Genomic DNA, 23,163 nt, shown 5'->3' on the forward strand with positions numbered 1-23,163 from the left:
TGTGCCACCCTATGGGACTCCCAATCACGGCCGGATGTGATACCGCCTGGATTCGAACCAGGGACTGTAGTTATGCCTCTTGCACTGAGATTCAGTGCCTTAGACCGCTGTGTGTGTGTGTTAACTATTTAACTGTACTAGAATGCTTAAAAGGCAGCAAAAATGTTTTATATCAGTTATCGGTATCGTTGTTTTTTTTGCAAGGAAAATATTGGATTTTGGTATCGGCCAAAAATGTCATGTCGGTGCATCCCTATCCTCCACAATACTAACCTAATTGACAGAATGAACAGAAGGAAGCCTGTACAGAATAAAACAATTCTAAAACATGCATCCTGTTTGCAATAAGGCACAAAAGTAAAACTGCAATAAATGTGGCAATTTTTTAAAACTTTATGTACTGAATACAAAGCATTATCTTTGGGGGAAATGCAACACTGTAACTAGTGCCCGCAACCTGGTTCAGGTTATCAGTTAACCTACAAGGGTAGTTACAAACAGCACAGGAATGAAATCATTATCATGTATTGATCACATCTTTACTAATGCTGCAGAAATGTGCTTTTAAAGCATTATCCAAATCCATTGGATGATCACAATATAGTAGCCATGTCTAGGAAAACAGAAGGTCCAAAGGATGGGCCTAATATAGTGTTTGTGGTCATACAAGTTTTGTAGTGATTCCTATGTTGTTGATGTAAAGAATATTTATGGTCTGTGGTGTGTAATAAGGAGCAACCAGACACTGCACTTGACACATTTATGAAATTGCTTATTCCAGTTACTAATAAGCACCCACCCATTAAGAAAATTACTGTTAAAAACTGTTAAATCCCTGTGGATTGATGAGGATAAACATTGTGTGGTTGAGAGGGATGAGGCAAAGCAATGGCAAATTAGGTCTGGCTGCACAACCGATTGGCAAACTGCATGTTGAGAAAGCATGTGACTAAACTGAATAAAAAGAAACGACTACACTATGAAACAGAAATGACATAAAGAATGATAGTAAAAAGCTTTGGAGCACCTTTAAATAAAATTTGGGGCAAAAAGGCAAACTCCGCTCCATCATTCATTGTATCAGATGTCTCATCACAAAACCCACTGATATTGCCAACTATTTTAATGATTTTCATTGGCAAGATTAGCAAACTTAGGCATGACATGCCAGCAGCAAACGCTGACACTACACATCCAAGTATAACTGATGAAATTATAAAGCATTGTAATTTAGAATTTTGTAAAGTGAGTAAAGCCAGTGTGTCTATGTAGGCGGATGACTCAACACTATACACATCAGCTACTACAGCGAGTGAAATCACTGCAAAGCATAACAAAGAGCTGCAGTTAGGTTCAGAATGGGTGGCAAGGAATAAATTAGTACTAAATATTTCAAAAACTAAGAGCATTGTATTTGGGACAAATCATTCACTAAACCTCAACTGAATCTTGTAATAAATAATGTGGAAAGTGACTTTGGAGTTGAGATGACTAAACTGCTTAGAGTAACCCTGGATTGTAAACTGTCATGGTCAAAACATGTTGATACAACAGTAGCTAAGATGGGGAGGAGTCTGTCCATAATAAAGCGCTGCTCTACCTTCTTAACAGCACTATCAACAAGGCAGGTCCTACAGGCCCTAGTTTTGTCGCACCTGGAGTACTGTTCAGTCTTGTGACACAAAAAGGGACCTCGGGGAAAATACAATTGGCTCCGACAGGGCAGCAGGACTGGCCCTTAAATGTACACAGAGCTAACCATAATAATATGCATGTAAGGCTCAAGGTGGAGGAGAGATCGACTTCATTACTTTCTTGTAAGTGTTGATATGCTGAATGTACTGAGGTGTCTGTTTTTAAACTACTAGCACACAGCTCGGACACACATGCATACCCCACAAGACATGTCCTCAAAGGTCTCTTTACAGTCCCAAGTCCAGAACAGATTATGGTGAGGCGCACAGTACTACATAGAGGCTTGGCTACATTGAACTCTATTCCACATCAGGTAACTGATGCAAGCAGTAGAATCAGATAAAACATTTAAATAAAAATATATATACACCTTATGGAACAGCGGGGACTGTGAAGAGACACTCAGACGCATACACATCAGACACTCTACACACACACATGCATGGAGGTTGCATTGTAAATATGTGATAGTGAAGTAGTGGCCTAAGGTAACACACAAACACATCACTAAGTATCACTCTTCATTTTTTCGAGCATGGTGGTGGCTGCATCATGTTATTGGTATGCTTGTCATCGGCAAGGACTAGTGAGTTTATGAAGAGGAGAAAAAACGTAATATAGCTAATGCCAGACAAAATTGTTTAATGGATTTTCCCTAGAAAAGTGTGGCGAGCGAGCGCATGTTTTATTTATTTTTTAAATTAAACAATAAATAAAAACAATTAAGTGGATTAGGAATAACAGTACTTTACCACATTGTCCTCGACACTTGTGCAGGCCCTAGGCCTAATGTGAGCTTCAAGAGTTATATTATTCCATGTGAAAACCTACACTATTTTTCTTAAAAATAATAAAAATGTTACAATGTTATAACCATGAGAAATTAAACACAGTGGGAAGTATAACTTGTGACAGTTAATTTATTCCTGATAACATAAAAAAAAAAAAAAAGTTCAATCTAATCTCGTTATTTAATGTGATGTATAGGGTAATAGAGTAGACTATTATTTTTTTTTATATCTAATTCAAGAATGATTGCCAAAAAAATGTTGATGTATAATAATGAGTTCATTACCTGAATGCATATCTATAGCCTATAGGCGTTAACAAAATATTCATAGAAATATGATTAGGCCTCTCATAGACTAGGCCTTGTAGAAAGAGGGTCAATTAAGTTAAGGCGGGCCAAATTAATGTAGCATTGGAAAAAATACAAATCCAGCCATAGGCTATACTCTATCATCAAAAAATGTTTTTGTATAACATGCTCAATTAGAAGCAAATCTATAAAGAGCAAGCTTGACTAAATTCCAGCTCAGTAACTTTGCTCACGACATCCTTCTTGGATTGTCTCATCTGGCTTCCACAAAAAGCCCCCACTTTGGAGCCAGTCGGTCACATCATTGTGGAGCTGCTGATCTGCATGAAGTGTGTGCGTGCGTGCCACTGGCGATGTACTTTGCTGGACATGCTAGCTGTTTTCGGCGGTGCATCATCACTTCAAACGCATTCCGTTTTATTTAGATTTTTGCGGGGTGTGGAGGAAAATAAGGTGGGTCATACGTTAAACAGTAATTCTACTTTGTCCAGCCTAAGCACAGGCAAAATCCTAGAGGAAAACCTTGTTCATTCTGCTTTCCAACAGACACGGAGACATTCACCTTTCAACAGGACAATAACCTAAAACATAAGCCCAAATGCACTGAGTGTTGCTGAGTGGCCTAGTTACAGTTTTGACTTAAATCTGCTTCAAAATCTATGGCAAGACTTGAAAATAGCTCTCTAGGAACCAACTTGGTAGAGCTTGAAGAATAAAAAAATGAAATAATGTATAAATATTGTACAATCCAGGTGTGCAAAGCTCTTAGACTTACCCAGAAAGACGGCTGTATTCGCTGCCAATGTTGATTCTAACATGTATTGATTCAGGGGATTGAATACTTAGCTAATCAAGCTATTAATTTTGTTTAAATTGTATTTTTTTTTTTATCTGTAGATCATTGACAAAAAATGAGAAATACATTTTAACCCCACCTTGTAACACCAACAAATTTGGAAAAAGTAAAGGGGTGTGAATACTTTCTGTAGGCACTGTATGTGGCGTGATGCACTTTACAGGGACCACTTTTGGCTCGTGAGTCAGTGCTACTTTCAGAACTACTGGCTAAAAAGTATGCAAAAGTATTGGAGAATCTCTTTAAGATGGCAGGAGAGGAGAGGCTGCAGGAGAGCTCAGTGGCCCCACCTACACACCTATTGTTAGATTTAAGAATATGAGTGTCTGAAGAAGTCATGTCAAGGTAATGGCAAAGTCGTCATATTTTTCCCACCTCCCAGATTTAACGTTTGTTTATTTACCCTAAGCTAGGGGGGCGGAGAGAAGTAGAGGTGGGAGTGGAGAGGGGGATAGAGGGCCATGGAGTGGGAGATAATTATGAAAGGTTATAAGAGTAGGTGTTAGAAGAGGGAGGTGCAGAGGGCGAGAAAGGGGAAGAGAGTCTGTTTGCAGGCCAGAGAAAAAGCATCAAGATCCAGGGAGGAGACACTTGCTCTGGAGATTGCATCAGTTGTGGCTTGAGCACAGGCTCTGTCACTTCAAAGAGAGGGAGTGAGGGAGATGGAAGTAGAAGTCTGTGCAGGGCAGCCTACTTGTTTCTGTGAGAGAGGGAGAAACCAAGATAGTGATAGTTGAAGGGAGACGTGAAACAGACACACAGGGAGATGTAAAGGGGTAGATAATGTGATTTATAAACCTTATTTTGCTTTATTTCTATTGGGCTGTCTCATGTGTATGCTAGGTCCTCAGTCCTCTCATGTCAGCTTGATTTTGGGATGTTCCATGTCCACCTCATTGAGTGTCATCATGGGATATGTTTATTATGGAGTAAGATGGATTCATCTAATCTGTTCTAACACCACCATCTTCACTGCAAATCCATGTTGAACCAAAACAAAAAGCCCAGATTAGTACAAATAGACAAGACCGTAAAACAGCTTATTATTAGCAGCGACACTCTGTCTGCTTTGAGACTAATTTTAAAACACAATTCAAAAGAAGCAGCGCCTTTATTGTGGGAGTGTCTGTATTTTAATATAAAAATGTTAAAAATAGATGTTATGACTGTCAATCTAATTTCAATGTAGCAGTAGGCCTATAATCCCAATGGGAGTCCTATCAGTCCTTCTGATGACAACACAGCCTTGGCTTTTTGTTCTATTTTGTGTGTGTTTTGTGTTTGATCTGATGTAGGAACCTTAACAGTGCCAATCTCAAGGGGACCGTTTTACTTTTGGTGCTAAAAATAAGAAATTAGAAAAAAATCCTTTGTGGACCGTCACTGCAGACTCCGAAATGAAGGTTTATGGAGGCACACCAGGCTGCAAGGTGTGTGTTAACTTTGTGGTATTTGAAGTGTGACACACCATCTCAAGCCCCTCTGCAGCAGTAGACAAGGTGCAGACACACACTCTCACACACACCTCCCAGTACCCATGGGTTCAGTCTGGAGTCTGTTTTTCAACATGCCTGCCCTGAGCCCAGTGTTATGTAGTGTGATTACATGTTTCAGACCGACCAAGCATTCTACAGAGAGACATACATGACCCTGGGGGCACTGTTACCTATACTACCAGACCCTGGGGACACTGCTTCCTCTGCTACCTGTTTACCAGCCTCTTCACTGCACAAACTGGTCTTAGTTTACAGATCTGAGGTCATGGCAAAAACTGTCTACAGAATAATGCTGGTAACAGAATGTTTATATTTGCAACCTGAATAACCTCAGAACATCTCTCTCTCTCTCTGTGCCTTTGCCCTCTCTTCTTTAGCCTTTACTATGGTATGATACACTAGATGGGTCTAGTTCATACAGTCTTAATCGGTCCTAATGGATGCATGGTAGTGATGGGGAGGGGAAATTATATGATATATCGATATTTGAGGCAGATGTATTGATAAAAAAAAAAAGTTGTATATATATTTTTTTATACTATAGCTAGCTGGCGCTAGACGACTGTACCTGCTCCAAAACTACGGTATTTTTCATTCTATAGCTTGTTCTCCATCTTCTTTTTAAATAGTTAGCCAACATGTTTTCAGCACTTTTATTTCTGCTGCTTTTTCCATGACATAGCTTTCAGTTGGTTAGTCTATGATCCCTTATTGATGTCACTTGTTAAATCCACTTCAATCAGTGTAGATGAAGAAGAGAGGAGATAGGTTAAAGAAGGATTTTTATGCCTTCAGACAATTGAGACATGGATTGTGTATGTGTCATTCAGAGGGTGAATGGGAAAGCCAAAAGATTGAAGTGCCTTTTGATTGGGGTATGGTAGAGGGTGCCAGACGTGCTGGTTTCTGTCAAGAACTGCAATGCTGCTGGGTTTTTCCACACTCAACAGATTCCCGTGTGTCTCAAGAATGGTCCACCACCCAAAGGATATCCAGCCAACTTGACACAACTGAGTCAACATGGGCCAGCATCCCTGTGGAACGCTTTCGACACCTTGTAGATTCCATGCCCCAACGAATTGAGGCTGTTCTGAGGGAAAAAGGTTGTGCAACTCAATATTAAGAAGGTGTTCCAAAACAATATGTTTGGAACATCAAATTGCAATAAAATAACAGTATCGAATCACAATACATATCATATTGCCATCTAAGTATTGTGATAGTATCGTATTGTGAGGTCTCTGGCAGTACCCTGCTTTAAATCAAGGTTTATATCTGCATACGGTCATACCATTTCATATTGCGGGCATAGGCTTGGCTGCTTTTCAGACTTCAGGGGGGTTTATGTCTCTAGCTCTGCCTATCCTCTTTTCTTTCATGCTTCTCTCTCAGTTTCTACCTGCTTTCTGTGACTTTCTTGTAGCACCCCATTCATGTTCCTCTGACACCCCTCTCTCCTGCTTACTGCCCCCTCCTTCTCTTTCCTCCCATAATCTGTCTTCCTCTTTCCGGCAGCTCTCCCCTCATGTCTTTTGAGCACCCCTCTCTTTTCTACATCCCTCTAGGGTTGGGCGATATTAGACATGATAGACATCAGTTGTCGACGGTGACGACATCATGAATTGGCAGGTGATGGTGACAGACGATGGTTTAGCCTATTTGAACTTGGTAGCGCACAAGTGACGTTCCGAGTAATTTGCCTATTCCTATTTGCTGTAGCCTATTTCAATAAATATGTTTTAATATAGCCTACAGAACACAAGAGAGGAATGTAGGCCAGACAGATTGGAGAAGCCCACCAAAGCAGCGCAAAATGTCCAGTCAGAAAGATATTGTTTCTCTCTCTGTCTGATGCATGGGCATTAGGCTATAGCCTAAACCTTGTAAGTATTTATTTTTATGTAGCCTATGTTCCCTTCTCCATTTGATATGAATATGACTGAAGGCTGCGCTTCATTGTTTTATGAATAGCTTTCGACAGATCAAACAAGGAATGTAACGGCGTTCCATCTCAAAGTAATTTGAATAGCCTAAAAACTTAAGTAGCCAGAGCAATAAAAATGAGACAAATCAAACAATATCAAAAGCTGATAGAATTATTTATTTTTTACAAGTTTAAGCTTAAGAAAGAAATGATCCATGCGAGGGTGAAAGCCAAATGGCCAATAACCCATCCTCATTACTCCTACTGGCCTATCATACTAGCTTTAAGACATGTTGAAGTTATGAACAGTAGCTTATTTCCAAAATATTCTAGCCTATGAAGGTGTTGTCATAAAGTTGCATTAGATTTCGCGCTGTAGCCCAACTATCGTTTTAGCTGAGTCTTTGTTAATTATTGTTTTCACTAACAATTTTTTTGGGGTGGGCAGTGGCCAATGGGGCTGAAAGAATCATATATCTCACAATGTTTTATGGGTACATAATCACAATAGGAGAAAAGTTGACATCGCCCAACCCTACATGCCTCTACCTCTCTGTTTTCACTCCAGAGCCCCTTCAGGAAGGAAGAGAGTGAGTGACCCTGGCTTCAGTGGCATGTCCTGTGTTTGGTGTCACAGGCCAGCGTGCTTAGTGACAGCTTTAGCTGCTAATCTATCCCTGGAGAGGACGTTGTTATGCAATTCACATTCGTCTCTTCTCAGGTGCAGGGATATGTGTGTGTGAAGGGGGTCTTGCCCGCCTATGCAGTGATAGCGGAAACCCTGCCAACTCCATGGTAAAACCAGGCAAATCCCACTAGTCTGCGAGTGGCTACTCTAATCATCCTAACCTTCCATTAGGACCAGTCATCTGTGTCATATTATCAGATATCGATATTTAATAAAACCCCTACTCAAAGCTCCATCTTCCCATAAAATATCTCCATACCTACCCCGAAGTCCTGTCCTGGTGTCTGGCTGCAAATCACCCCCCCTCCGCGCCCCTGCGTTGGTCCTAGCGCAGCGTTTTTCTCTAATTGAGTTCCGGGTCTGATTTAATGTCACCTGAGACAGAGGAGAGCTGGAGTTGGGGGGAAAGGAGGAGTGTGTGTGTGTGTGTCCCTCTCCATGTCTGCTCTGTCTGTATTCTGTAAGACGCTTGACTGCGTCTTTACTTTTATAGTGTGCTGGCTGATTCAGGCGGTCTGTCCTTAGTTCCCATCACAGAGAGGGTCACTGAGGAGAACGCTCTTCTGTCACTGAGTTACAAGGTATTGGACAACCACCTCTTTAACATGGTTTGTCTTTGTTGTGCAGTGCATGTCTTTATTGCTGTGTGTAGGCCTAAATATTGCCTAGATGGGTGCTGATTGTAATTATCTAAATGTTGCTGAAAACCTGAACAGGATGTTAACACATGCCCAGAGAGTTGGATCTGATATAGGATCAGCTTACGCTCCCCCAATCCTAATAATGACCATCAGGGGCAAAAACATTATACTGATATTAGATCAGCTCCTAAGGGCAATGACATCTTCCCACACCCTTTTTTTGACCTCAGAACAACCTCAATTTGTCAGGGCATGGACTCTACAAGGTGTCGAAAGCGTTCCACAGAGATGCTGGCCCATGTGCCTCCAATGCTTCCCACAGTTGTGTCCAGTTGGCTGGATGTCCTTTGTGTGGTGGACCATTCTTGATACACACGGGAAACTTAAGTGAAAAACCTAGCTGTGTTGCAGTTCTTGACACAAGCCGGTGCCCCTGGCACCTACTACCATACCCAGTTAAAAGGCACCTACATTTTGTGTCTTGCCCATTCACCCTCTGAATGGCACACATACACAATCCATATCTCAACTGTCTCAAGGCTTAAAAATCCTTCTTTACCCTGTCTCCTCCCCTTTATCTACACTGATTTGAAGTGGGTTTAACAGGTGACATCAATAAGGGATCATCGCTTTCACCTGGTCAGTCTGTCATGGAAAGAGCAGGTGTTCTTAATGTTTTGTACACTCAGTGTACTCCATTTGGCACAGCTGGGTAAGTTTGTTCTCACTTTGTTCTAAGATGCCTTTTTGCACATCAGCAGAACCTGCCCTCATTTCCATTTCCCTGTATAAAGAACACTCCCCTCCACCTTGAGAACCTTGGATCCAGCAGACCTTTGTCCACACTCCTCTCCTCTACTGGTTGTACCAGTCATAGAAATAGAATGAATAGGACGGCTTGGAACCTCTAACCCTGGCAACTTGAATGGGGATGCCTGTTCTATTCATTGTATTTCTACGGTACAAGTGTCCTCTCCCCTTCTGCTGACTGGGCTGCTTGGGCTATGCATGGTACAGTTGTCCCTTTATTTGATTTGCCACCTCAGTGAGGCTGGCCGGGTCCTCCGTGGGTCCCTGCTGGTTCTCTGCTGGGTCCCTGAGTCACAGGCAGGGGCCATTCAGGGTCCAGGGCCACAATGACACTCACTGCCAGCCTGCCAATTGTCAGCTGCTGCTGCCAACTTTCCAGGTAAAAGTGGTCAATGGCCTGCAGTTGTCAGGATATTAGTGTTAAGGGGATTTGAACTTAGCGCCTCTCTGTTGCCTGAATGCCATTATTAGTGGGAGAGGCAAAGTGTTTTTTATTTAATGTTTTTATATTTTGTGAACAGACTTATTGAATGTTAGCTACTGTGAGCTTCAAAAGTATTGGGACAGTGACATTTTTTGTTTTGGCGCTATACTGCAGCACTTGAAATTATACACAGTCTGTACTTTAACCTCATAGACAGTCATCTTTCATTTGAGGGTTTCTTTCGTCCATATCGAGTGAACCTTTTGACAAATTACCGCACTTTTTGTACATAGACCTCCCGTTTTTAAGAATAATGTTTCGAGACACTTCTACATTTAATGTGGATACTGCCATGATTATGGATAATCCGGAAGGAATTGTGATTAATGAGAGACATTTATAGACGAACAAATATCATACCCCCAAGACAGGCTGAATTCTCACCATTACAATAACAAGGGAAGTTAGCATTTTTTGGGGGGTATGATATTTATACTAAACTTTTGACAACTTTAATACACTTGAATTTGTCACATTACTTTTGTTCCCTTAAAATGGGGGGGACTATATACAGAAAGTGCTGTAATTTCGAAACAGTTCGATATGGATAAAAATACCCTCAAATTATAGCAGACATTCTGCACTTTAACCTCAGTCATTGTATCATTTCAAATCCAAAGTGTACAGAGCCAAAACAACAACGTGTCACTGTCACAATACTTTTGGCGCTCACTGTATATATCCTAGTAGTAATATTCATATTATGTGGCTGTACATTGGTAGAGTATGCCCATTCCTGCCCTTTAAATGAGAATCCTTGTAAGGGCCCCGGACAGGTTAAAGTTAGGCTACTATGCTGGTTTAGCCTGTATCTGGGGCTGTCCTGTATTAGTGTGCTGTTTCCCTGGGCCCTGTGAGTTCTGTAGCTGCCAAGTCTGATCCTGTCTGTCTCCATATGACGTCTGATCCCCTAAATCGCTGCGTCACGGTGCGGTCCAGGCACTCAGCTGTCCCCCTCGGGCCGCCTGACCAGCTCACACTAATCCCCCCCCCAGCCCCACACAGGGCTAAATACGCACACTCACGCTCTCCCCTATTGTGTGTGTGTGTGTGTATACAGTACCAGTCAAAAGTTTGGACCTACTCATTCAAGGGTTTTTCTTTATTTTGACTTTTCTACATTGTAGAATAATAGTGAAGACATCAAAACTATGAAATAACACATATGGAATCATGTAGTAACCAAAAAAGTGTTAAACAAATCAAAATATATTATGTTTTAGTTTCATCAAAGTAGCCTCCCTTTGCCTTGACAGCTTTGTACAATCTTGGCATTCTCTCAACTAGCTTCATGAGGAATTATTTTCCAATAGTCTTGAAGGAATTCCCACATGCTGAGCACTTGTTGGCTGCTTTTCCTTCACTCTGCGGTCCAACTCATCCCAAACCATCTCAATTGGGTTGAGGCCAGGTCATCTGATGCATCACTCTCCTTGGTCAAATAGCCCTTACACAGCCTGGAGGTGTGTTTGGGGTCATTGTCCTGTTGAAAAACAAATGATGGTCCCACTAAGCACAAACCAGATGGGATGGCATATCGCTGCAGAATGCTGTGGTAGCCATGCTGGTTAAGTGTGCCAGACAGTGTCACCAGCAAGCACCCCCACACATCACACCACCTCTTCCATGCTTCACGGTGGGAACCACACATGCGGTTGGAACCAAAAATCTCAAATTTGGACTAATCGAACCAAAGGACAGATTTCCACCTGTCTAATGTGCATTGCTCGTGTTTCTTGGCCCAAGCAAGTCTCTTAATATTGGTGTCCTTTAGTAGTGGTCTCTTTACAGCAATTTGACCATGAAGGCCTGATTCACGCAGTCTCCTCTGAACAGTTGATGTTGTGAAGCATGTATTTGGGATGCATTTATTTGGGATGCAATTTCTGAGGCTGGTAACTAATGAAATTATCTTCTGCAGCAGAGGTAACTCTGGGTATTCCTTTCCTGTGGCGGTCCTCATGAGAGCCAGATTCATCATAGCGCTTGGTTTTTGCGACTGCTCTTGAAGAAACTTTCAAAGTTCTTGAAATGTTCCGGATTGTCTTAAAGTAAGGATGGACTGTCGTTTCTCTTTGCTTATTTGAGCTGTTCTTTCCACAATATGGACTTGGTCTTTCACCAAATAGAGATATTTTCTGTATAACACCCCTACCTTGTCACAACACAACTGATTGGCTCAAACGCATTAAGAAGGAAAGAAATTCCACATTCACTTTTAACAAGGCACACATGCTAATTGAAATGTATTCCAGGTGACTACCTCATGACGCTTTTTGAGAGAATGCCAGGAGTGTGCAAAGCTGTCATCAAGGCAAAGGGAGGCTACTTTGAAGAATCTAAAACATAAAATATATTTTAATTTGTTTAACACTTTTTTGGTTACTACATGATTCCATATGTGTTAATTCATAGTTTTGATGTCTTCAATATTTTACTACAATGTAGAAAACAGTAAAAATAAAGAAACCATTGAATGAGTAGGTGTCCAAACTTTTGTCTGTTACTGTATATGTGTGGGTGTGTAACCAAAGCTGTTATCAAGATCTCTGTATTTGTATTTCCTCCCCATCTAATCAAGGGGTGCAGGCCTGTGCCCCTGACTACTGCAGTAATAGATTGTATAATGCAGGCCGACATACGTTTCACTCCAGTGAGGTTGTAGACGGTGCAGTGGCAGCAGGCTATAGGCCAAAATAAAATGGTTGGACTAGTCTTTAGAAAAACAGTCTGGTTATTTATTTTTTCATCCCTTGTCTGTGTAGTCTGGTCATGCCTCTACAAAGTGTCATCATCACGGTGAAAACCTAATGAGCTTTTTTTGCCTGCCCTGAGGCCCCCACATCACCTGGTGACTTTGTAGCCTGATGATGGATAGGGGTCCTTTCAGCTGTGTGTGAATGGGCTGCCCTACAGAGACCTATCATTATAAGGACCTACAGTTCTATCTCCAGCCCTAAAGCAGCAGGCCTGGTCTCATTGTGCTGTGGCTCCCCTGTGGGTGTGTACTGGGGACAGGCCTATAGTACTGCAGGAGGATTTATGCCAGAGTGAGTGGGTGGGAGAGCACTGTAAATCTAGTGTAGTGGACCCCTTATTACTCAGGCTTTAGACTGTGAGGAGAGGCTGTAGAAGGGATGGGTGTTCAGATGCTCACCTTTTGTGCCCAGCTGGAGGTGGAGATGATGGGTTTATGTATGTACAAATAGATACTAACAACACTGTGTTTGGGAGGGCTAATGACAGCTGGTGAATACATCCTTTTTGAAGGTGTGTTTGACTGAGTACAGTGCATTTGCTTGGACAGGAACTTAATCTGCACATTGTGTAGATCTGTTTTATAATTTTGCCTATCTTGTCTCTCAGTTGTATCTGAGCGGAGGTCATGACCCCAGAACAGGTTATGTTTTCAACTCTGACCTGTGTACACAGTGTGTTCTAGTGAAAGTGGTTCCTGTGCTATTTTGGAGTGCAGAGAGTGATGGAGAGAGAGAGAGAGCCTAGCGGGGTAATCTAGGTCTGAGCCCATAGGGGAGCTGATCTGATGGGTGTGCAGTCAGTGTAAGCCCTGATAAAGCCTGTTTGTACACGTGTGTGTGTTTTCCACGTGCTTTGGGTCTGTGGAGAGGTGCACCAAGCATGGGATTATACCTCTGGGAATAGGCAGTCACGCTACAGAAGACCAGACAAACAGGGAGTGAGAATGGGAGATTGAGGTAGGGAAAGAAGTGTGTTTTAGATGCATTGAGAGAGCGAGGGAGGATGGCAGAAAGTGGGTGATGCGGAGGCAGATTAAGAGAAACAGACTAGAGGGAGAGAAAGACAAGGATTAGAATGAGACCAAAGCAGACGCGCCATTGGTCGCACGTTCACCAACCCTCCTCCTCCTCAGTGTTACTACCTAAAGGTCAGAGCCGTGACGCAGATACAGTGCCGTACGGCTCCGTCTATTCAGTGACATCTGGGTCAGTGCAAAAGCCCATATATCTGCGAGTCACTGTTGCCAGTGGGATCATCCATTTTGACTCTGTGGTCATCAAGCTGCACCGCTCCTACTCACGTCTACTAACGCTCTCATACTCGCTCCATCTCTTTCTCTCTCCCTCACACTCTTCCCCCTTTCTGTGAGCGCTTCAGCCAAAGTAGCTAATCAGGCCCCACTCCATCATCATCACCCCCCCATCCCTCAGCCCTCTCTCCAGATTGAGTGAAGTTCTGGATGGGTGCAGGTGGGGTGCAAATGGTCCCTCTTGCTTAGAGTGTTCATGAGTATGGAGTATAACTTGAGAGTTAGCTTGTTGAAGCGTTTTAAAGAAGACAGACACTGAAGTTGTTCTGCCTCGCTCTGCTTCTGAGTGGCTCAGCATGATGAAAGGAAGTGGAAATTGATAACTCATTATCTAAGACACTCAGGATATTAGGACTTGTTTTACGTCACTGGTGAAATTAGACTAACACACTTTCTGATTTATTTTATTCCAGTGGCTCTCTGGCGAAATGGTGCTCATGTAATTCTGAGTTCTCCTGTCTTGTGGTGTGTGTCTCAAGGTGGTGCTGGTGCGATGGAATGAGCCCTTTCAGAAGCTGGCCACTTGTGACACAGACGGAGGGATCTTTGTGTGGATCCAGTACGAGGGCCGCTGGTCTGTGGAGCTGGTCAACGATCGCGGGGCTCAGGTGGGATACACTATGGGCCAGTTTCCTGGACACAGAATAAGCCTAGTCCTGGTCTAAAATGGTACCCTATTCTCAAATAGGGGCCATTGGTAGTGTACTATATAGGGCAGTGTTTCCCCATCTCCAGTTCTCCAGTACCCCCAACAGAACACGTTTTTGTTGTAGCCCTGGAAAAGCTCACCTGATTCTACTCATTGAGGGCTTGATGACAAGTTGAATCGGGTGTGCTTGTCTGGGCCTACAACAAAATGTGTGCTTATATTTTATGTCATTTAGCAGATGCTCTTATCCAGAGGAACTTACAGGAGCAATTGTGGTTAAGTGCCTTGCTCAAGGGCACATCAACAGATTTTTCAACTAGTCGGCTTCGGGATTCGAACGCTCTTAACCACTAGGCTACCTGCCGTTGCTAGGCTACCTTCTTTTGGGGGTACTTGAGGACTAGATTTGGAAAACACTGATATAGGGAATAGGGTCCTATTTCAGATGCAGCCCTGTGCTAAAAAGCATGGTCAATGGAAATTCTTCATTGAGTACAGTATCTGACCTGTCCTCTCTGCAACCCCCCCCCCCCCTCTCCCCTTTTCCTGTAGGTGAGTGACTTCACCTGGTCTCATGACGGTACCCAGGCTCTCATCTCTTACCGTGATGGCTTTGTCCTGGTGGGCTCGGTCAGCGGCCAGAGACACTGGTCATCAGAGATCAACCTGGAGAGCCAGATCACCTGTGGTATCTGGACCCCCGATGACCAGCAGGTAACTAGTGTGGTGGCATGTTTCTGCTTTACCAAATGAGGAGAGTTACAAACTTCACACACCAGTCAGAGTTATACTTAAACTACATCTTTAATAATAAGAGCTTTGCAATAGCTTTTTTGACTTTCAATGATGCGCTATCTCTAATGAACCATTGAAAGTACCAACAGAAAAGTACAAAGATCTTTTATAGCCAAGATGCACCCCTCTCAACCTAAATGACGAACCACAGATCTTAGGAACAGTTCACAAAGGTTAAGATTTGTATGAAAGATATCTATAAAACATAGCAGACAGTTACTGCTGTGTCAACAGTTTTCATTGTAAAGACCAGTGTCTGGCCCTCCTACTCCAAACTGGAACCATCTCTCCCTGGTACGGTATAGAACAGAACCATTAGCTCATGTTCTCTGGAATGCTCTTTAGGTTTTATGACCCAAAGACATTGTAAATCTCCTCTGTCACTGTTATCTCATAGAGGCCCATTTTGAGTAGAACACACACACAATAGTTAACAGAATATTCTATTCTGTCGAATAAAACAACCTTTATAATGCAATACAAGCATTATAACATAATCTTGCTTTTTTCCACGACATTTCCCCCATTTTGAGAATCTTCTAAACTTAAAAGAATATTACAGGATTTAAGAACATTCATTCACATAGAAAATACATATATTCTACATAAACCAAAAATCACAAAACAATAACTCATTGCATGGGATTCCTGCACATGACCAGCTTCCACAACACTAACTCAGCCTCATTCCAAGAAACTCAGCACTGTCTCTTATTTCAATCCCCAACACATTTTCTAAGCACTCTAGCAATTTGTCTGGGAAGGTTATGATCCACAGTCACCTGCACGAACCCACGAAGAAAAACAAAAAATACATACAGTTTATGAGATTCAAAGCTATAATTTCCATAGACAGTGAAAAGCACATGTTTAATGCATAATGCAGTGCATGCAACAATGGAGTTTAATAAAATAAGCTTTAGTTATCTATCACACTCCAATGGATCAGAATAGTATGTTGGAAATTACTATTTCCATTCCAGAAACTAAAATTAGCATATCTTGTTGTCCAAATCCAGGTAATGACTCCTAGTTAAAATAAAATGTATCCTCTTGGTGCCTAATGAACATGACCCAAGATAAGCATCATGATTCCACTATTTATAAGGCAATGCCTAGAGATCAAATAGATTAGGATCATTTTCACTCTCCAGATCAGAGTTCACCCATCTCCATTCACCATGGCATGCTTATAATAGTTTCAATATCTTTAGTTCATAACAACAATCCTTCAGTTTTAAAAATCATTCCATTTCCAAATAAAATCATAGTTAGAACCCAGTTAATTATCCAACCAAAATTTAGAATGACATTGCTCAGTGATTTCAAACTCAAAGTAAAAAAACTCAATTTAACACACATTGGCAGAATGTACATTTATATTAACATCCAGAATAATTATCCCATAATTCTACTATTAACATTTTCATCACGATTATAATACAGATCAGTATCTCAATGCATTCTTAATCTAAATTACTATAATTGTATGTGGTGTCGACCTCTACAATCAACCTGATACCCCAAAAGTCTAAACACATTTTTTTTTTTTTCACCGTTGACCAACCCCCTCCTTCTGGCACTGATTCTTCTGGCGTCCTTTTCGTTTTTCTTCAGATAGCTTTACAGTTCAAAGTGGATGGCACATGATAATGTCCCAATTTCAATGTTTCACCTTAGACACCATCACCTTTACCACCCATTATGTCTTGTCCATTCATCAACCAGTATACCAGCAACATAAGAGAAGTTTAGAACATATTTCTCTCCATGCTCACTCCACATGGACTCCTCTCACACTCCTGAGAGAAACATGAGAGAAAAGCAGTTGATAGCTTAGATCGGATACTGTACACCGATTTCTGGCTCGGCTCCTTTCTCTCGGTAGAAGTGGTTCGGACAAGGCCTTATTCAACGCCTTTGTCACTTTTCTTCAGCCAGTTAGGGGGTTTTGAGGTACACACACTGTTCGGTCCAATTATCTCTTCCATGCATTAAGTCTGTCACTTTTCACGAAATCCTCGAAAAAACAGATCAGAACAACAGTTTAGTTCAGTTCATTAACTACATGATAAATGATTACTTTTACCAATTATTCTTAATACAAATGTCTAAACATATGTTAAAGAGAATAACAACACATTCTATTGAAACTATTCTTTCAAATTGGCTTATACTCCCCATCACACTGTCAACTCCATCGTAGAGCCAAAGGATCAGGAAGTTAGACCTATAACCCATCGGGAATAGAACAGAACAAACAACACAACAATACACTCCTTCACATATCACTCAAGGTGTGTAAACTTCAATCCAAAACCTCAAAGAACTGAATCCAAAACATCAAAGGACTGTATCCTACCCCATTTTTAACACACAACTCTCCATGAGAGTAATGTATAAAACAACACTACTACTGGTCAAAAGATAAAACAACATTTCAAATAACCTAATCAAATTAAAATCACTACTCTGAAAAAATCCACAAAGAAAAATTATTTTACCCATATGGTCATAGGAAAATAGACTTAAAGCAGCCTACCCTTAGTCAAAGGCAATGACCTCTCCTTCTTCACATTGGTCCAAATTACAAATATGGCTATGAACTATAAAAGAACTCCACAATAATTATCAATTTCACGAATTACCTTGAAATCAGTATTACAAATGACCTTAAATTCATTATCCAAATGGCTTTCCAATGAGGGTGATCAAGCCACAATGAAAAGTCATGATACGGGTCATAGGTCATACAAAAAGTGTTTCTTACTATATTAGACAAATAAAAATTAAAAAAATTGTCAAACATTTCCTACATGTTGTATCCCAGGTTCCCAGAACATTCCTTTATCAAAAGAATTCACATGTTTAATTAAAACTCAGAAAATAAAAATTCCATGTGCATGTGTGCCCCTTTAAGATACCTTAGCACTAAGTGAAATGGAAAACTCTCCAAACCCAAAGGAAATTTAAAAAACAAATCAAACATAGTATTTTAAAAACACCAACATATAGTCATAACAAATGTGTGTGTGTGTGGGGGGGGGGGGGGGGGGGGTGTATTTGCAAACCGTAAGGTAAAAACAAACAAAACATTTCCAGGCCTTTTCAATGTGGTAGTTTACGGCCTCAATCTCACTCACTCTCCCCAAGATTATAGTCCCAGGAAACATTTCAAAGAGAGACAATGAAACACCCATTTTCCCAGAAAAAACACAAAAGACTTCTTAGCATTTGTTATACTACACCGATTCAGAAACCCAAAAGTTAACTTATAAACACAACCTAATAATAATGATAATTCCACTGTACCTCAAATCATTAGTTTTAATCTACATCAGTGTATATGTATGCTTAATTGAACATACGATTATCCTGATATCATTACTATCTAAATGTAATTATTTTTTCCTCTGTTGCAAATGTAGTACATTTCTCAGCGATGGAATCAGTGAAATTCAATCCCAGGCATTTAATAAAATGTTGTTTGAGACGTGTTCTCCCATGGCTCCTTTAACATACATACTTTAGGTAACTTCCATCCGTCCCGGAAGAAAGAATCCTACTCAAACACATCAGATAATACAATGTTTAATTAAGCAAAATCAACACCTAAAGTAAACAATAAACAAACCCATAACCCCTTTCCAGCAATCTAATAATTTCAACCTGTTTATGTTTAGTAAAAACGATCCTGATTTTTAACAAATCTAAAATCTTTCAAAAGTTGGCGCTGTCTCATCAGCGTAAAGATTAAAACTAACTTTTTTCCACTCATATCTACAATGTTTGCATTCACCAAAGGTCAATACTGTTCAGCTCGTACATTAATGATCTTCCTTCTGTCTGTACAGGGTCTGAAGTTCCAATGTATGCAGATGATACAGTGATAAATGCATGCAAATAACAAACAACAAGCTACACAAGAACTCACTACTGTAATGGTTCGGATGACAAAGTTGCTCAGGGACTCATGTTTGCATCTTAATAAATAAAAAAACACAGTCTGCATGTTCCTCACAAAGAAAACAACTGATGCCCCTGAGACAGATGTCTATGTATCAGGGGAAAAGCTCCAGGTGGTATCTGATGCCCCTGAAACAGATGTCTATGTATCAGGGGAAAAGCTCCAGGTGGTATCTGATGCCCCTGAGACAGATGTCTATGTATCAGGGGAAAAGCTCCAGGTGGTATCTGATGCCCCTGAGACGGATGTCTATGTATCAGGGGAAAAGCTCCAGGTGGTATCTGATGCCCCTGAGACGGATGTCTATGTATCAGGGGAAAAGCGCCAGGTGGTATCTGATGCCCCTGAGACAGATGTCTATGTATCAGGGGAAAAGCTCTAGGTGGTATCTGATGCCCCTGAGACGGATGTCTATGTATCAGGGGAAAAGCTCCAGGTGGTATCCGATTTTAAGAACCACGGCATCATACTTGATTCCAACCTCTCTTTTAAAAAGCAAATAAAAAAAGGTAACTCAAATAACCAAATTCAACCTAGCTAATTTCCAAAACATATGAAATTGTTTAACTACAGAGGTAACAAAACTATACTTCAAATCTATGATACTCCCCCACTTAACATACTACCTGACTAGTTTGGCCCAAGCTTGCTGTTCAACATTAAAACCCATTCAGTCTGTCTGCAAACAGGCTCTCAAAGTACTTGATAGGATACCCAATAGCTATAGAAAGCATAAGCTCCTGAGTTGAAAAAATCTTATGCAATACACTGACGCCTATCTTGTATTCAATATTCTAAATGTCCAGGCTCCCCCTCCACTCAGTACTTTTGTTAAGCAGAAAACCCAAACCTTATGGCAGCAGATCCACAAGGTCCGCCATGAGAGATGACTGTATAGTTCCCTTAAGGAAAAGCACCTTTAGTCAATCTGCTTTCAGTGTGAGAGCTTCCCATGTCTGGAATACCCTGCCATTAGACACACACAACTGTGATTAATGTGCACTGTCCCTGTAAAAGTAAAAATTAACTCAAACTGCAATCCACTTTAATGACCTGACATTGTTCCACGTAATGGAAACAGATTATATTGTTAGAATACATTAACTTCCTGCTCAAATTCACTGGTGTTACCTAAACAATCAAACCAAGAATCAATAATCATCAGAATACATTATCACAAAATGTTTCCTTATTCACACCTGAATCACTTACAGCCCAACATATCCCAGCGCTCACAACCAACTCTCCTATTTTTTTACCAGTGGGTAAAAATATAACCCCTGCTCAAACAACATTCTGCCTTACCTCTATCGTAAGATTAAAACCAAACTTTACAACTTTCTCTTCTCTTTCGGCTTCACACTTATGAATTGTCCAAGACTTTAAAAATAACATGTACAGCGCCAAATTTATTCATTCGATTTAGGTAACTGTCTCTAAATGTAATACTAAACCAGCTATTAAAACGTTCAGTTTATATCTTAAACAAACACTAGCGATCGTATCTTTCCAGGCAAAACATACCAATAGTTGAATTACAATCAGAAACTCCGATTTTAGTCAGTGCATTGGTGCATAGGCTGGGAAACGAACACGGGCATCCCATGTGGCAGGCTAGAATTCTACCACTGAACCACCAATGCTATTTAAATGACTAAGACTCCCCGCAAATAAACCCACTTTACAATTGTCTGTAGTCGTAAAATCAGGCACGTACTACCGAGACAATTCCCAGAAAATAGCCCTAATTTAAAGGTCCAAGCGTTACTCCGGCGATGATTCTCACATGCCAAATGAATAGATTAGCAGTCAAAGAGTAAAATCAACCTTTATTGACTAGGAAACAGATCTTACGCATTTTAATAAAAGTAGATTGTTTTCTCATGCAACGTATTTCAATTACTTTACTACATCACATTAATCACGCAACGATAATTAGTTTGATGGATACCCTAGGCTTTGTACGACATAAGTTACGTTGAGATTCCATCTTAATTCGCTCTAACTTTATGAAAAATGGTTTATTCAATAAATCCAGCAACTCCTCTCATACTGGGAAGAAAAAATAAAACCGTTTCAGACCTTAAGGGCAGTTTTATTTCAAATGTTGTACCCAGACGGAGATAATCCAATAAGCATTTATAGTTACATCGTTAGGGTAAGATAACCAAAAGTGGACACACTCTAATCAGTTTCTAGAGCACAATTGCCCAGATTTTTTTCGACAGTTTAATAGTGCTTAAAAGCTCATCTTTATCAAATTATCCATTAACTTTTACTGCCTCAGAAACCCGGATCCGGGAGCACCCCCCACCACCCCCCCACTGACTAGCATAGCTAGCATAGCGTCACAAGTAAATTGTAGCTTCTAAATATCATTAAATCACAAGTCCAAGACACCAGATGAAAGATACACTTCTTGTGAATCTAGCCACCATTTCTGATTTTTTAAATGTTTTACAGGGAAGACACAATATGTAAATCTATTAGCTAACCACGTTAGCAAAAGACACCATTTTTTTTACTCCACTATTTTTCCACTCCATCACCAGCTATCACCAATTCGACCAAATAAAGAAATAAATAGCCACTAACCAAGAAAAAACCTCATCAGATGACAGTCTGATAACATATTTATTGTATAGCATAGGTTTTGTTAGAAAAATGTGCATATTTCAGGTATAAATCATAGTTTACAATTGCACCCACCATCACAACTCGACTAGAATAAATACAGAGAGCAACGAGAATTACCTAATTACTAATCATAAAACATTTCTTAAAAATACACAGCTCACAGCAATGGAAAGACACAGATCTTGTGAATTCAGACAATATTTCAGATTTTCAAAGTGTCTTACAGCGAAAACACAATAAATCGTTATATTAGCATACCACATTTGCAAACGTTACCCGAGCATTGATTCAAGGCAAAATGAGCTATAGCGTTATCATCACCAAAATACATTAATTTTTTCACTAACCTTCTCAGAATTCTTCCGATGACACTCCTGTAACATCATATTACACAATCCATATAGAGTTTGATCGAAAATGTGCATATTTAGCGGCACAAATCGTGCTTACACAATGGAAATAGTGTCCAACTACTCAAGCAATCTGCCCGGCGCCATCTTGAAAATACAACTATTTTTATCGAAAACTATTCATAAACTTGACTAAAAAAATACAGGTTGGACATGAAATGAAAGATGCATTAGTTATTAATGCAACCGCTGAGTTAGATTTTTAAAATTAACGTTACTAGACATACAGTGTGCGTTACAGCCAGACTAGTGCCGCAATAATGGCGTCACTAGTCGCCATTATTGAGTTTACATTTTTCCACATAAAAACGGAATAACATCATAAATAGCTCTTACTTTTCGACGAGCTTCCATCAAAATCTTGGCCAAGTGGTCCTTTGTCCAAAAGAATCGTTGCTTGGTTGTAAAACGTTGCATTCAACTTCTGATATAGCAGCTAACAATAGCTAACAATAGCTATTTTGCCCCAACGTGTCCAAATCCTCAAGACGCAATACTGAGGAAATTCCGAAAAATAGCAATATACTCGCATAATCTGATATAACTCGGTTTAAAATAGCTTCGTTATGATGTTTCTAACACCTATATCGAATTAAATTACAGACGGATACATCTAACGTTGATAACTGAGCGTTTGAAAATGGCATCCTGAGGTCCCTCTCTGCGTAATGGTCAGCGTCGAAAAGAAGGCTACCCTCACTCCTTGGCCTTTTATAACCTCTGAGAGCTACGTAGAAAGCCCATTCCACTTCTCATTGGTTACTGACATCCAGGGGAAGGCGGGTGCAGTTCATGTCGTTCCATAGGATACACACAGACCTTTAAAACTGATCTGAGACCAGAGCTTCGCTCTCAGACCTTCGCAGTACCTGTCATGGATTTCGCTGTAGAAAGAGTTCTGGGTCACCCACAGACATAATTCCAACGGTTTATGAAACTAGAG

General features: G+C 40.7%; 1 protein-coding gene across 1 annotated transcript in view; it reads left to right on the forward strand.

The window, feature by feature from the left end:
• Positions 1-23,163, forward strand: part of tulp4a (TUB like protein 4a) — a 58,089-nt gene that overhangs the window by 9,842 nt on the left and 25,084 nt on the right. Inside the window, exons 3-4 of the mRNA XM_038962294.1 lie at positions 14,242-14,370; positions 14,964-15,125. Of these exons, the coding sequence (XP_038818222.1) occupies positions 14,242-14,370; positions 14,964-15,125 (291 nt within the window). The remainder of the gene's footprint in view (positions 1-14,241; positions 14,371-14,963; positions 15,126-23,163) is intronic.

Source organism: Salvelinus namaycush, chromosome 24 (genome assembly GCF_016432855.1).
Source record: "Salvelinus namaycush isolate Seneca chromosome 24, SaNama_1.0, whole genome shotgun sequence".
In the NCBI taxonomy this organism is placed as follows: Eukaryota; Metazoa; Chordata; class Actinopteri; order Salmoniformes; family Salmonidae; genus Salvelinus; species Salvelinus namaycush.